At 33.4% G+C, this 16,491-nt stretch overlaps 2 protein-coding genes across 2 annotated transcripts; both read left to right on the top strand.

Moving 5' to 3' along the window:
• Positions 1-6,164: 6,164 nt before the first annotated feature.
• LOC114181008 (putative disease resistance RPP13-like protein 1) lies at positions 6,165-10,445 on the top strand. The gene is made up of 2 exons (XM_028067318.1): positions 6,165-10,039; positions 10,251-10,445. Exon 1 carries the CDS (start codon positions 6,451-6,453, stop codon positions 9,988-9,990), a length of 3,540 nt encoding a protein of 1,179 aa, XP_027923119.1. The 5' UTR covers positions 6,165-6,450; the 3' UTR covers positions 9,991-10,039; positions 10,251-10,445.
• Positions 10,446-13,353: 2,908 nt separating this feature from the next.
• LOC114180939 (putative disease resistance RPP13-like protein 1) lies at positions 13,354-15,486 on the top strand. The gene has a single exon (XM_028067233.1). The coding sequence runs from the start codon at positions 13,354-13,356 to the stop codon at positions 15,484-15,486; it is 2,133 nt and encodes a 710-aa protein (XP_027923034.1).
• The last annotated feature ends 1,005 nt before the right edge of the window (positions 15,487-16,491 follow it).

The following is a 16,491-nucleotide window of genomic DNA, read 5'->3' as shown; positions in this document are numbered from 1 at the left end:
ACTGAACATGGCCAATTTTCGATCACGGCCGACTAAGTTGAATATAGTCAAATTTTGTTCGGGACATAGTCGACCGAATACGGCTAAATTTGGGTTAGTGCCAACTCGACCAAATTTTGGTCATGACCAACTCGACTGAATTTGGCCAAATTTAGGTCAGGATCGACTCGCCTAAATATGACCAAATTTCGGTCGCGATCGACTCTGTCGAATACGACCAAATTCAGGCCAGGACCAACTCAGTCAAATTTTGGTTGAGGCCAACACGACCGAATTTTTACCGGAGCCGACTCGACTGAATTCAGTCGAATTTCGGTCATGGCCGACTCATTTGAATACGGCCAAATTTCATCCTAGGCCATCTCAGCTGAATATGACAAAATTTGAGCCAGGGCCGACTCGGCCAAATCTCAATCGGAGCCAACTCGATTGAATTCGACTGAATTTTGACTGGAGCCAACTAGGCTAAATACAGCCAAATTTTGGTCGCGGTTGTCTCGGCCAAATACGGTCAAATTTTGTCTAGGTCGACTCAACCCAATGCAGTCAAATTTGGGTCGGGGTGAACTCAACCGAGTACTTCCAAATTTTGTCTAGGACCAGCTGGGCCAAATTTCAATCGGAACCAACTTGACAGAATTTGGCCTAACTCAGCCAAATTTTGTTTAGGGTCACACCAACTCAATCAAATACGATTAAATTTGGGCTAGTCCATCCCAACCTTTAGCCTAACCTAACCAAAAATATAAACTGAAAATTTGGATTGGATATGTTGGATTATCCATTTTGAAAATCTAGATTTAGAGTATGGATATACAATCCATAAAATATACAAAATGTAGATCAGATTGATATCCAAATTCAATAAAATGGATTTGATTTTTAATAAAATGAATATTAAATGGATTGGATCATAGCAAAAATAGATTGGGTCATGAAAATTAGATTTTTTGCCCATCCTTAGTTTAACTTTTCAGATCATCCTCTGTTTCCTTCCGCTCATTTAAGAGTTCAATAAATATAAATTATTGTTGTTATCCTCATAATTTTTATTTTTATGTGTTAAATAAACATTAATTATTACTTTTACCCTCATATTTTTATTCTTTCATTTTTATATGTATTTAATCTCTTTTTATTAATAATATTTTTACAAGAGTATAATTTAAATTTGTTAGTACAAATTTATGGATACATAAACAATTCTTTTACTAAACTTCTAAAATTTTCAATTAAATTGTAAGGTTTAAAGTTTATGAATATAAATTTTAAGGTTTAGTGTTTACGGACGTCTCACGTCACACGTCGCATGTCGCATGAGGCACGTCGCACGTCGCACGTCTCACGTCTCTCGTCTCACGTCTCTCGTCTCACGTCTCACGTCTCACGTCGCACGTCTCACTTCGCACGTCTCTCACGTCTCACGTCTCTCATGTCCCACGTCTCACATCTCTCATGTATCTCACGTCTCACGTCCCACGTTCTACGTGTCACGTCTCACGTCCCAAATCCCAAGATCCACGTCCCACATCCCACGTCCCACGTCCCACGTCCTACGTCCCACGTCGCACGTCCCACGTCTCACGTTGCACGTTTCACGTCCCACGTATCACGCCCACGTCTCACCTTTCACGTAGCACGTCTCACGTCCCACGTCGCACGTCTCACATTATTACACTAAAATACTTGATTCTTTCATAAAATAATGGTGTTTTGGTTTACTAGTTGCAGGCTAAGGTTCTTCTTTGTTGTTTATCCTTCCTCAGATAATAACTTCTTATTGATTGAAAGAAGGAAAAGAATGAACATTATTTTAACGGAAATAGGAAAGCTAACCTTATGCAACAACAGTGATTTGAAGCTTTTGCAGATGTCTCCTATCATTACATGGATGATTTTACAAAAGTGTTTAGATGTTGGCAGACAATATTTTTTTATTGGTTTTCTGTTCTGACATTCAATATGTGAAGAGATGTGTCACAAAATTCTAATCAAGAGTGGGCAAAAAATCCATTTTTTATAATCCAAACTATTTTTTCTATGATCTAGTCCATTTAATATCTATTTTATTAAAAATTCAATCCATTTAAAATCCATTTTATTGGATATGGATATCAATCTGATATATATTTTATGAATTGGATATCCATTATCTAAATCTAGATTTTCAAAATGGATAATCTAAAATATCTAATCCAAATTTTCAGTTTATATTTTTGGTTAGGTTAGGCTAAAAGTTGAGACCGACTAGTCCAAATTTAGTCGTATTTGATTGAGTTGGCGTGACCCTATACAAAATTTGGCCAATTCTATCAAGTCGGTCTCGATCGAAATTTGGCCCAGCTGGTGCTGGACAAAATTTGGAAGTATTCGGTTGAGTTCATCCCGACCCAAATTTGACTGCATTGTGCTGAGTCAACCTAGACAAAATTTGACCGTATTCGGTCAAGACAATCGAGACCAAAATTTGGTTGTATTCAGCCTAATTGGCTCCAGTCAAAATTTGGTCGAATTCAATCGAGTTGGCCCCAATTGAGATTTGGCTGAGTGGGCCCTAACCCAAATTTGGTCGTATTTGACTTAGACGGCCTAGGATGAAATTTGGTCGTATTCAAATGAGTCGGTCACGACCGAAATTCAGCCGAATTTAGTCGAGTCGGCTCCGTTCAAAATTTGGTCGTGTTGGCCTCGACCAAAATTTGACCGAGTTGGTCCTGGCCTGAATTTGGTCATATTCGGCAGAGTCGATCGCGACCGAAATTTGGTCATATTTAGGCAAGTCGGTCCTAACCTAAATTTGACCAAATTCAGTCGAGTTGGTCATGACCAAAATTTGGTCAAGTCAGCACTTGCCCAAATTTAGCCATATTCGGTCGACTATGTCCCGAACAAAATTTGACTATATTCAACTCATCAGCTGTGAGAGAAAATTGGCCATATTCAATCAAGTCAGTCCCGACCGACGAATTTAGTAGAGTCAACCCTGACCGAAATTTGGCTGATCAGGCCTTGACCCAAATGTGGCCATATTTGGTCAAGTCGGCTCTGGCCAAAATTTGGTCATATTAGGCAAAATCGACCCTGGCCGACATTCAGTCGAATTCAGTCAAGTCGATCTCGACTGAAATCTTGTCGAGTTGACCTTAGTCCAAATTTGGTCACGTCGTCCCCGACCGAAATTCGTTCGAAAGTCATCCAAGTTGATCCCATGCTGAAATTTTGCTTCGTTGCAAAAATCTGTCAAATTCTATGGTGTCAGCCCTATCGAAAGTCTAATTCACATCCATTTTGGATCCAAATAATGGATGTGGATCCAAATTTGTGTCCATAGGGCTGACACCAAAGAATTTTGACAAATTTGGCCGAATACTTCCAAATTTTGTCTAGGACCAATTGGGTCAAATCTCGATCAGGACCGACTTGACAGAATTTGGCCTAATTCGGCCAAATTTTGTATAGGGTCACGCCAACTCAATTAAATACGACTAAATTTGGGCTAGTTCGTCTCAACCTTTAGCCTAACCTAACAAAAAATATAAAGTGAAAATTTGGATTGGATATTTTGGATTATTCATTTTGAAAATCTAGATTTCGAGAATGGATATCCAATCCATAAAATGTAAATTAGATTGATATCCAAATCTAATAAAATGAATTTTAAATAGATTGAATTTTTAATATAATGAACATTAAATGGATTGGATCATAGAAAAAATTGATTGGATCATAAAAATTGGATTTTTTGCCCACCCTTACTCAATACCTATAGGTTATGCATCGAAGATGGTGTTTTATTTCTTAAGAGTGTTCACATGGTTTGTAACACTCAACTTTTTTGGCTTTCCTATGGTGCATAGCTACACGAATAACTCTATCTCTTATAATTACTATAAAAAAATTGTCTCACTTTATTTAAATCTCAAATAAAAAAAAAGGTTCATGTATTACATACGGGTAAAATGTAATTTGATAAAATTTGAAAATAAATAATAATAAAATCTTTATAAGACTGTCCAAACATCAACTAGTCTTGTCCAACTCTTACTTCTCATTGTTGTGAATCTTTCTCTACACCTATACGATCATATGTTTTTGTATAAGATATGATCGTCACAATCTACACCTATACGATAAGATATGATCGTCACAAGTGGAAACCACAAATGTAAGGAAAAGCTAAAAAATCAACATAAAACATCAATCTTGAAAACAAATTCACAAATTATTTAAAATATCCGAAAACATTTGAAAATATAAACTTTTTTTCGAGAAACATTTTCTTCATTAAAAGTAAAAAATATGAAAGTTTATCAAATAGACTCCAATAAAAAGTGTTCCAAGATACATGAGTCACAACAGAAAAACTTATAAATCTAGGTAACTTTCACACATCTTACTTCTAATTAAAAAAATGAAACTCGCTCCAAAAACACAACGAATTTTAACAAAATCCAAATTTTTAGAATTTAAAAATCAATAGTAAATCAAATACATAGAAGAAGTTTTCTTGAATTTATAGGGTTCATATATAAGATGACTAAAAGTTTTTCATATATGTCCTTCAATATTTTCTTAATTCAGCATATCTTTTTTATTACGATTCTCTCTATAATAATTTTTGTTATGGTGTGAAAAAATTACCTACTATTTTCCAAAATGACATCATATTTAATTTTATAATAAATAATTTAATAGTATTTATGGAGTGCCGTTAAACATTTTTATTAATAACATTTTGTAATTTCCTCTATTAAAATACATTACAAAAGGATTTTAGTAACATTTCAATTATGCAACATTTTTAAACAAAAAGTCTAAAAACTTTAATAAAGAATGATGTGTTTCTATAGGATAAAATTATTAAATATTGTAAAGTAATATGTTTAGGATACTACTTTTCTAAACTGAAAGTTCATCAGTTTGACACCAATATCTCAACCAGTAAGTCTGAGATTGAAAACCTCCAAGAGAGACAAAGGGAAATCCAGGAAGCTGTAAATAAGCTTCAACAGCACTAGAGGTTTTATACTCAGAAAAACAAACCAAGAACGAAACACTTCTGTTGTTTACACAACCAAACAATTAGAAGAAGTTGAAGAGAAAAGATTGAGTTTAGCTTCAGCTTACGAAGACCACAAAGAGCCATATCAAAGAATGAAGATAAAACCCACCATTTTAGTCTTTCCTGAGCTTTTTCCTTTTGATGTAATTTTTATTTGAATCATTCCTCAGATAAGTTCCTGGCTGTAAATAAGTGTGAAACCTCTTCACATTCAAAACTATCTTCAATCGTCAGTGAGATTTTTTGTTTGCTTGCTAATTCATAAGGACATTAAAAAATGATTTCAAATTTCAACTGTAGAATCAAGGATCATTAATTTATTTCACCTTATTGTCAAAAATGCATTCAGGGATTACAACAATGAAGTAATATAACTTCATTGTCAAAGTTCATGATGTATAAAGAGATAATTGTTTCCTGTGTTCATTGTAATATAACTTCAGGGTCTGAGGCTGTAAAATTCTACAACATATCATATAGATAAATCAAAATATCATGAAAACCATCGAATACCACTTATTTAAATCAACAATCTTAGAGGAGGTAAGATGAGATTCCATTAGCGGTTCAATCTTGATCTACTAAACAAATAATTCTTGGGAAATGTTTTTGTAAGATGGTGACTTCAACTCTCGAAATCTTATACACTCATGATGTCTTTACATCATGTTATCATGACTTTATTTACTAAGAACAGAGATATGAAAGGACGTAATACGCTTACTATTAAACCAATTTGAAAAAATGATAAAAAAGAGGCGAAGAAATACTAATAATTAAATCTCGGCTAAATAGAAATTACTGACTACATCTACTGAACTAGCTTAATTACCTCATGATAGCCAATTAAGTGAATAAATAGAGGATGAGAATGAGTACATCAAAATAAATTTGCATGAATATAAGATCATTGAAGCAGAAAAGATATTTACTTTTATATAAAGTTTTGGTTTCAAAATACGATATGACTTGTCAGATGTCACTACTGCTTTATAATCAGACAAGTTTTGCTTTATATTCATGGATTACAGCTGTGAGCAATTTTTGTGATTCGAAAGACTCAACTATTATTGCTTCACAGGGACTCAACTTTCTCTCCATTCAGAATTTCATACTTTACAACCTTTGAATGAATATTACTACTCACATTTATAATGGCGAATCAAACTTATCGAATGTTTGAACCGTCCATTCGTAATCTAAAGAGAACTGTGGAACAAAGCTGAGAAAAAATGCGATAAAAGAAAATGATGTTCCACTATCCTTAAAGTCAAGTCATCGTCGTAAAATAGCCACATACTCGTTTCATCGGTATAGCATCCCTGCACTTGGATTTCAAATTACACATTTCCATTCACCATTCACTCCAATCTGTTCCAACTCCTACCATGGCAGCAGAAGTTGTTGGTGGTGCTCTTCTTTCCGCTTTTCTTCAGGTTGCATTCGACAGGCTGGCTTCTCCTCAATTCGTAGATTTCTTTCGTGGAAGAAAACTTGATGAGAAGCTGCTCGGCAATTTGAACATCATGCTGCACTCCATCAATGCTCTTGCTGATGATGCAGAACAGAAACAGTTCACAGATCCACACGTCAAAGCATGGCTTCTTTCTGTCAAGGAGGCTGTCTTTGATGCAGAGGATCTCTTGGGTGAAATAGATTATGAACTCACCAGATGCCAAGTGGAAGCTGGATCTGAACCTCAAACCTTTACTGACAAGGTATCAAATTTCTTCAACTCTACTTTCAGTTCATTTAACAAGAAAATTGAATCAGAGATGAAAGAAGTCCTAGAAAAACTAAAATATCTTGAACAGCAAAAGGATGCTCTTGGTTTGAAAAACGGTACTTCTTATTCTGATAATAAGGTGTCACAGAAATTGCCATCATCTTCTTTGGTGGTTGAAAGTATTATCTATGGCAGAGATGCAGACAAAGAAATTATCTTTAATTGGCTCACATCTGAAACCGACAATCATAACCATCCGTCTATACTTTCCATTGTGGGCATGGGTGGGTTGGGTAAGACCACACTCGCCCAACATGTATACCGTGACCCAAAGATGGAGGAGGCTAAGTTTGATATCAGAGCTTGGATTTGTGTTTCCGATCATTTTGATGTTTTGACAGTGACAAAAACAATTCTTGAGGCAATCACTAACTCTAAAGATGATAGCGGGAACCTAGAAATGGTTCATGGAAGATTGAAAGACCAAATATCAGGAAGGAAATTTCTTCTTGTTTTAGATGATGTTTGGAACGAAGGAGGAGAAGAATGGGAAGCTGTTCGAACTCCTCTTAGCTATGGGGCTCCAGGAAGTAAAATTCTTGTCACAGCACGTGCCGAGAAAGTTGCTTCTAACATGAGATCTAAAGTGCATCGCCTAAAGCAATTAGAAGACGACGAATCCTGGAATGTTTTCAAAAAACAAGCACTAAAAGATGATGATCTTGAATGGAATGATGAGAAAGAGGAGATTGGTAGAAGGATAGTTGAGAAGTGCAAAGGATTACCTCTTGCTTTGAAAACAATTGGAAGTCTTCTCTGCAAAGAGTCATCCATTTCATATTGGAAGATGGTATTGGAAAACGACATATGGGAGTTGCCGAAAGAAGTGAAGATTATCCCTGCTCTATTACTGAGTTATCAACACCTTCCTTCTCATCTCAAGCGATGCTTTGCTTATTGTGCATTGTTTCCGAAAGATTATGGATTTGACAAGAAGGAATTAATTTTGTTGTGGATGGCCGAAGGTTTTCTCCATCACTCTCAACACATCAATAATGTAGAAGAAATTGGTGAACAATATTTCAATGATTTACTGACGAGGTCTTTCTTTCTTCAATCAGATTTCAAAACCCATTTCTCCATGCATGACCTTCTGAATGATTTGGCAAAATATGTTTGTGCAGAGTTTTGTTTCAGGTTGAAATTTGATAAAGGAAACTGCATCCCCAAAACAATCCGTCATTTTTCATTTGCATTCGATGACGTAGAATGTTTTGATGGTTTTGGGAGTTTAATTGATGCTAAAAGACTGCGTTCTTTTTTTCCATATAAAGAATTTGGGAGAAGATACATTGATCATTATCCTTTGCAATTCAAGATTTTGGTACATGAATTGTTTCCCAACTTTAAGTTTTTACGTGTCTTATCTTTGGATCAATATTCTGAGCTTAGAGAAGTCCCTGATTCTGTTGGTGATCTTAAACATCTCCATTCTTTAGATCTTTCGAGTACTGGGATACAAAAACTACCTGACTCAACATGTTTGCTCTATAACTTGCTAATCTTGAAGTTGAACTATTGTTCAAGTCTGGAGGAGTTGCCCTTAAATTTGCATAAACTCACCAAATTGCGTTGTCTTGAATTTATATCTACAAAAGTGACAAAGATGCCAATGCATTTTGGAGAGTTGAAGAATCTACAAGTACTTAGTGCGGTTTTTGTCGATAAAAATAACGAGTTCAGTACTAAGGATCTAGGAGTGCTCAATCTTCATGGAAGACTATCAATTAATGAAGTGCAAAATATTGTAAATCCTGTAGATGCATTAGAAGCAAATCTGAAAAATAAAGATCTTGTGAAGTTAGAGTTAAAATGGAAGTCAGACCATATCCCTGATGATCCAAGGAAAGAAAAGAAAGTATTGGAGAATCTACAACCTTCCAAAAATGTGGAACATTTGTCAATAGAGAACTATGGTGGTACACAATTCCCAAGTTGGGTATTTGATAATTCATTATCAAATTTGGTGTTCTTAATGCTGAAGGACTGTAAATATTGTTTGTGTATGCCTCCCCTTGGATTATTATCATCTCTGAAGACCCTTGAGATTATTGGATTTGATGGAATAGTGAGCATTGGTGCTGAATTTTATGGGAATAGCTCTTCTTCGTTTACATCTTTAGAAAGATTGACATTTTCAGACATGAAGGAATTGGAAGAATGTGAACACAAGACTGCTGCTTTTCCACGTCTTGAAACTCTCAAGGTGTATCAATGTCCCAAGCTAAAAGGTCTGCCAGATCAACTTGTTAATGTAAAGTATCTTAATATACGTGACAGCATGAAAGCATCGTGCCTTGAAAGGTGTGAGCATATTGTATCTCATAATTCACTTGAAGACTTGAACTTTTGTGCTTTTCCAATTATGAATATTCCAATGAGCCGTAGCTTTGATCTGCTTGAACAAATTGAGATCATTAGCGGTTGTGATTCTCTAACAACCTTTCCATTAGATTTCTTCCCAAACCTTAAGGCTCTTTCATTGTTTTTGTGTCATAACCTACAAATTATTTCACAGAAGCACACTCATAATCGTCTCAAGCATTTGTCAATTCTCAAATGCTCACGATTTGACTCATTTCCTAGTGAAGGCTTATCTGCTCCGCGGCTACAGAGAATGTATATTGATGGAGCGGAGAATTTGAAGTTGTTGCCAAAACGGATGCAAATCCTGCTTCCGTCTCTTAGTGAACTACAAATAATTAATTGTCCAAAAGTAGAGGATTTCCCAGACGGAGGTTTGCCACCAAATGTAAAAAAGGTGTCTCTTTCAAGTTTCAAACTTATGGCCTCCCTAAGAGAGACATTGGGTACCAACACATGTCTTCAAAGCTTGTCTATTGAAGAGATGGATGTGGAGTTTTTTCCCGATGAAGTTTTACTACCACAATCTATCACTTCTCTACGAATCTATGATTGCCCAAATCTTAAAAAGATGGAGTACAAGGGTCTCTGCCACCTCTCCTCTCTCACACTTTCTAACTGCCCCAACCTCCAATGCTTACCAGAGGATGGTCTCCCCAAATCCATCTCATGTCTTGAAATCTGGAACTGTCCATTGTTGGAACAACGTTGTCAGAATCCTGAAGGCCAAGACTGGAAAAAGATTGCTCACATTCAAAAACTAAGTGTTCGCTCATAATTTTGAAATTAGATGTGCAATAATTCCCGTTTGTCTGCCTCTTCAACAGGTGTTGATACTCTACACTATCTCTCTCCCTTTTCAATTACAATCTTGTTAGGCGCAAATATTTGACTGTGTAAATGGAATTTACATTGTTGTGCTATTACATTCATCACTTTGTCTAATGATTTCTTTTGTTAATTGTTGATTGTTAATTTTTAAACTAATGATTTAATTGGAAGCCGGTATCTGGTGCTAATCGTATTATCTTTTTACAGCATTCCGATCTGAATCTGGAGGGAGCAGAAGACACCCTCCCTCATCGGCTGGCCCTTGATTCTAAGCTGCACACCGAACAGAGTAAGTAGTTGTTTAGGGATATTGTTCTTGAAACAAACGCAATTGTGAAAATGCAATTACTTTTAAACTTCCTTTTCTTGGGACTTGAAATTGTATCTGTTTTCATCTTGTTCGATTTAAATTCTCTACTGATTTGTTCTGTATTGTTTGTCGGTTGTACTTTCAAAATACACCGGTGATCACTAATACCTTAAAAATAAATAATGTATTTTTAATGTTTAACGGATGACAGAGAAAAAAAAAACAGAAAAACTAGACTCCATTTTGGGGATTGGGATTAAAATAGTGAGCATTACAATAATAGCTTTTACTTCTTACGCTACAATTTTCTTCCCCCAACTTTCATTTATTTACGAAATTTGCAGAGGCAGGATTTATGTAGTTGTCAAACCATGTAAAGTTTGTGTAATTGTTGAACTGTAAAAACGCGTACGTGTTTGTTATTGGAAACAACATTAGATGTTTTACGATATATTAAAGATAAATGATGTCTTCATAAATATCTGTCCTACATGGATTTTACTTGCTATCAGAAGAAAGAAATGTTATACTTAAGTTGGAGGAATCATAAATGTAAATAAATAGAAGGCAAAACCATTTTTTCAAAACAGAAACACTCAATTTTAAAGGAGATGATCATATGAGTTTAATGGATTATTTGATAAGTGACAATGATATAATTTTTTTTTCCAAATCAAACATTACTCTAGAAGTTGTGTTTGGTTATTGTTATTGCGTTTTAGAAACATTAGTAATTATGTTCTATATATCATTATAGATTTATTGATTAAAAAATTAAAAAAAATCACTTTAGTATTTTATTATTATTAATTTGTTGCTCTGCTAAATTTTATATTGAATCAATTTATTCTAAATCTTCGGTGAACGAAAACTATAATTTGAAATTTATTATATCTAATGTTTCTCAGTGTGGTGATTGCTTTATAATGTATTACTCACAAATTCAATTTAGGACGATAGAAAATTTCACTATTACTAAACATCAAAGATATTGAATTTGAGCTTATCTCGTTTCGATTTCTTAAAATATTTTGTTTAGATAAACCAATTCAAATTTATTCAATTTGAATTTTTTTAATAAATCATTTCAATTGTTATTTAGTGCAAAAAATATTTAAATATCAAAGAATTCTCAATAATTCAAAATATTAATATCAATGATATCTTGTATCTTTTTTTCAAGTTTATTAAAATATTTTTAAATAATAATGATGATGTTTGTTTTCTATTGTAGATGACCAAATTACTTAGGTTGACATCAATCGACATTAATTTTTTTAACATTGTTAGTCGGATTTTCTTTTATGGCTTTTCGATCGATATTAGCAGGAAAATTTCTCAATTGATATTGGCCAAAATAGTCCTAATGAAGGTTGATTGAAAATTTCCATGTCAACATTTGAAAAAATATTCTAAAAATTATAGATAAAGACTAATATATTTGTGAGAACCAATAATAAATTATATATATGATTTATTATTTATTTATTTTCTATGTTAGTTAAAAAATGGAATAGTAGATTTAATAAAATTAATTGTGTAAGAAAATATAAATATTTTTAGAGGAGAAATAAAGTTGACATATGTTGTATTGCATTAATAACGATTAAAAAGTATTTAAACAATTAATAACAACCTCTCATAATTGTTGATTTATAGGGAACTTTTATCATTCGGCTTTATATCTTGTTTCTAATAATTTGTAATAACATCTTAGGCTGAAAAATGATATTTGTAAAATAATGCTGTTTTTTTTCCTGTGTCATATATACATATATATATATATATATATATATATATATATATATATATATATTGTTTTTAACATTTCCTTAATCAAAAGTACGAGTCTATCTTAAATCAATCTTTCTTGCACTATGCATTTTTCTCGATATATGCATAATTATTTGCTATAGTATAAAATATGATCATCACATATGAGAACCACAGTCACTAAAATAGATGACTGAACTAATATATATAAATATCAAACATCATCATCATTTCTATGGTTACTAATTTAGAAATCAATAATGGTCACTAATTTAGAAATCAATATCTGTGGTAGTAAAAACTTTCATAACTATTTTTTAGTGATTAATTTCTTTAGTTAAATTTTAGAAATCAATTTAGAACCAAATTATAATATTTTATTTATAATAATAATTATTTAGTAACAAAAATATGTTTATTTATAAATTAATATTGATCATTAAAATAATTAACTACTTTTGATCATTGAAGTAATTAACTATTTTTTGTATCTGAAGTAATTAATTATTTTTTATTATTAAAATTAATTATTAATGAAACATTTTCTCCTAACAGTGACAATTAAGATTTTTTTCCACATATTTCATTTCTACTATTTTACCTTTTAATTTCTTTTCTTTTTATAAATATAAAAATTAACTTTTTTTTAATAACTATAAACTTGGTGGAAGTGGTGTTAAAAAACATTTTCCCAAAAAAAAGTTTCTCTCGCCTAAATGCTTAGAAGTCTAAATCCATACTTTTTACTAAACACCTACAAATGAAGTGTCTAAAAAAGTTTTAAAAATCAAACGAAAAAGAATGATTAACTTATAAAGGTTTGTAGTATTCGAAAGTGTCAACTATTATTGTTTCGCTGGGGGCCTTTAGCCTCTCGGGATACATATTTCCTACACTAAGGACTAAATTATTGTTTCACACATTAAATTCATCAAAACCGTTGAATGCCTATCCAACTCCTCACATTTTTATACGGGTCATTCAAACTCCTCCTACATCGGGGAGGTCACCTCAAAGGGAGGTCTTATAAGGACTTGGGTTCTCCCACTCCAATAGCTAGCTTTTGGGGTGTAGTTCTCCCAAGGACTTATGCTCAAATTGCCATCATCTTCTTTGATGGTTGAAAGTGTTATTTATGGCAGAGATGCCGACAAAAAAATTATCCTTGATTGGCTCACATCTGAAATAGACAATCATAACCATCCATCAATTCTTTCCATTGTGGGCATGGGTGGACTTGGTAAGACCACACTCGCCCAACATGTGTACAATGACCCAAAGATCGACGTTGCAAAATTTGATATCAAAGCCTGGGTATGTGTTTCAGATCATTTTGATGTTTTGACGGTGACAAAAACAATTCTTGAGTCAATCGCTGATAAAAAATATGATAGTGGGAACTTAAACATGGTTCACAAAAATCTGAAAGAAAAATTGTCAGGGAAGAAATTTCTTCTTGTTTTGGATGATGTTTGGAACGAAAAACGAGAAGAATGGGAGGTTGTGCAAACTCCTCTTAACGACGGGGCTCCAGGAAGTAGAATTCTTGTCACAACACGTGCTGAGAAAGTTGCTTCTAACATGAGATCTAAAGTGCATCACCTAAAGCAATTAGAAAAGGATGAATGCTGGAAAGTTTTTAAAAAGCATGCACTAAAAGATGATGATCTTGAATTGAATGATGAGAAAAAGAAGATTGGTAGAAGCATAGTTGAGAAATGCAAAGGATTACCTCTCGCTTTGAAAACAATTGGATGCCTTCTCTACACAAAAGCATCCATTTCAGATTGGAAAAGCGTATTGGAAAGTGACATATGGAACTTACCAAAAGAACTTGGAATTATCCCTGCTCTGCTTTTGAGTTATCAGCACCTTCCTTCTCACCTTAAGAGGTGTTTTGCTTATTGTGCATTATTTCCCAAAGATTATGAATTTGATAAGAAGGAGTTAATTTTATTATGGATGGCTGAAGATTTTCTCCGTCACTCTCAACATATCGAGAATGTAGAAGAAGTTGGTGAACAATATTTCGATGATCTATTAACAAGGTCTTTTTTTCTTCAGTCGAGTATTAAAATGCGATTTGTCATGCATGACCTTTTGAATGATTTGGCAAAATATGTTGGTGGAAACTTTTGTTTCATGTTCAAATTTGATAAAGGAGTCCGTATACCCAAAACAACCCGTCATTTTTCATTTTCAATTGATAATGAAGTATATGATGATGGTATGGGGAGTTTAATTGATGCTAAAAGACTGCGTTCATTTATTCCAATGACAAATAATATTGACGGTCTTCCTTGTGCATTGATTCTGATTGATGAATTGTTCTCCAAGTTCAAGTTTTTGCGCGTCTTATCATTGAGTGGATTTGGTGATCTTATTACAGAGGTTCCTGATTCTGTCGGTGCTCTTAAACAGCTTCGTTCGTTAGACCTTTCATATACTAATATACAAAAGCTACCTGACTCAATATGTTTGCTCTTTAACTTACTAATATTGAAGTTGAACTATTGTTCAGATCTGGAAGAATTGCCCTCAAATATACATAAACTCACCAAATTGCATTGTCTGGAATTTGAAAATACAAAGGTGACAAAGATGCCGATGCATTTTGGAGAATTGAAGAATCTTCATTTACTGGATGCGTTTCGTGTCCATAGTGAGTCCAGTATTAAGCAGTTGGGAGGACTCAATCTTCATGGGAGCCTATCAATTTATCAAGTGCAAAATATTGTTAATCCTTTGGATGCACTAGAGGCAAATTTGAAAGATAAACAGCTTGTGGAGTTAGGGTTAATATGGAATTCAAATCATGTCCCTAATGATGCAAGGGAAGAAAAAGAAGTGCTTGAGAATCTCCAACCTTCCATTCACTTGGAGCATTTGTCAATCTGGAGCTATCACGGTATAGAATTTCCAAGTTGGTTATTTGATAATTCATTATCTAATTTGGTGTTCTTAAGTCTGAATAACTGTAAAAATTGTCTATGTTTGCCTTCCCTTGGAGAATTGTCATCTCTGAAGAACCTCGAGATTGAAGGGCTTGATGGAATAGTGAGCATTGGTGTTAGTGATGGATTTTATGGGAGCAACTCTTCTTCCTTTGCGTCCATGGAAAGACTAAGCTTCAGGAACATGAAGGAATGGGAAGAATGGGAATGTCCACAAGTGGAGATGTTTGAAGAAGGAAGTTTGCCATCAAATTTAAAAGAGGTGTCTCTTTCAAGTTTCAGACTTATAACCTCCCTGAGAGAGGCTTTGGGTGCCGAGCCTTGTCTTGAAAGGTTGTATGTTGAAAATGTGGATACGGAGTATTTTCCCGATGAAGGTTTGTTGCCACCTCTCTTACCTTTCTAAGAATCTTTAATTGCCCAAATCTCAAAAAGTTGGACTACAAGGGTCTCTCTCACCTCTCCTCTCTCACAATTATTCGATGCTTCAACCTTCAATGCTTACCAGAAGAGGGTTTGCCCAAATCCATCTCTTTTCTTGAAATCCGGTCGTGTCCATTAATCAGTGAGCGTTATCAGAATCCACAAGACCAAGACTGGAAAAAGATTGCTCACATTAAAGAACCGATTATTGTATAATTCTCCAATATCTCTGTCCAAACATTTATAAAAAACATCAAATAAACTTGATAGAGAATCTGTACTACTTTGTTTTCTATTTGATGTTAGTGATGAAAGTCTATATATAATACTATTTTGTTTATCTTTATTACATTGCTTTTTTTATTTTTTTGGATATTGCAAAACTTATGGATGGCTACTTGTGTGTTGACATCCCCATATCAATACATTACAGTTGATTGTTGTGTACTTATTGTTTGAAGTTATTTCAACTATCATGCACCCATGTCACTTTATGACTCTTCACCATTGTTTTGGTTAATTAAATTATTAAATATATTTAATTAAATACATTAAATTACAATTGTATAACTTGTTTTGGATATACCTTGATAAGTTTAATTATTTTATGTTTTTAGTTTAGATATTAATTGAATTCAGTATTGACATAATTTTGATTTATTAAATGAAATGTTATTTGTAAAATTTATTAAGAAAACATATTTTATTTCACTAAAGAAAAAGATTTGGTAACATTTATTGATTTTTACAAAATATTTATATTGGTCGCAGTTTTGATAATGTTACCTACCTCTGTAAAAAAATACGTTACCAAAAATTTTATTAACAATTTTAAAATGTTACCTTTTATTAAAAAAATGTTACAAAATTTCCAGCACCGCTATTATAATATTATATTTTTCTCTGTGAAAAAGAAAGTCACTAAATTTCTTAATCACATTTCTAAAACAGTTTCATTTCTTCTAAAAAAAATATTACTAAAAGATTT

Source organism: Vigna unguiculata, chromosome 4, assembly GCF_004118075.2.
Source record: "Vigna unguiculata cultivar IT97K-499-35 chromosome 4, ASM411807v1, whole genome shotgun sequence".
Classification (NCBI taxonomy): domain Eukaryota; kingdom Viridiplantae; phylum Streptophyta; class Magnoliopsida; order Fabales; family Fabaceae; genus Vigna; species Vigna unguiculata.
The sequence above is the reverse complement of the archived record's forward strand: the minus strand, read 5'-3'. Positions and strand labels throughout refer to the sequence as shown.

Excerpts from the sequence above, each read along its gene's own strand:
- LOC114181008 (XM_028067318.1), top strand. The coding sequence starts at position 6,451 with ATGGCAGCAGAAGTTGTTGGTGGTGCTCTTCTTTCCGCTTTTCTTCAG.
- LOC114180939 (XM_028067233.1), top strand. The coding sequence starts at position 13,354 with ATGGGTGGACTTGGTAAGACCACACTCGCCCAACATGTGTACAATGAC.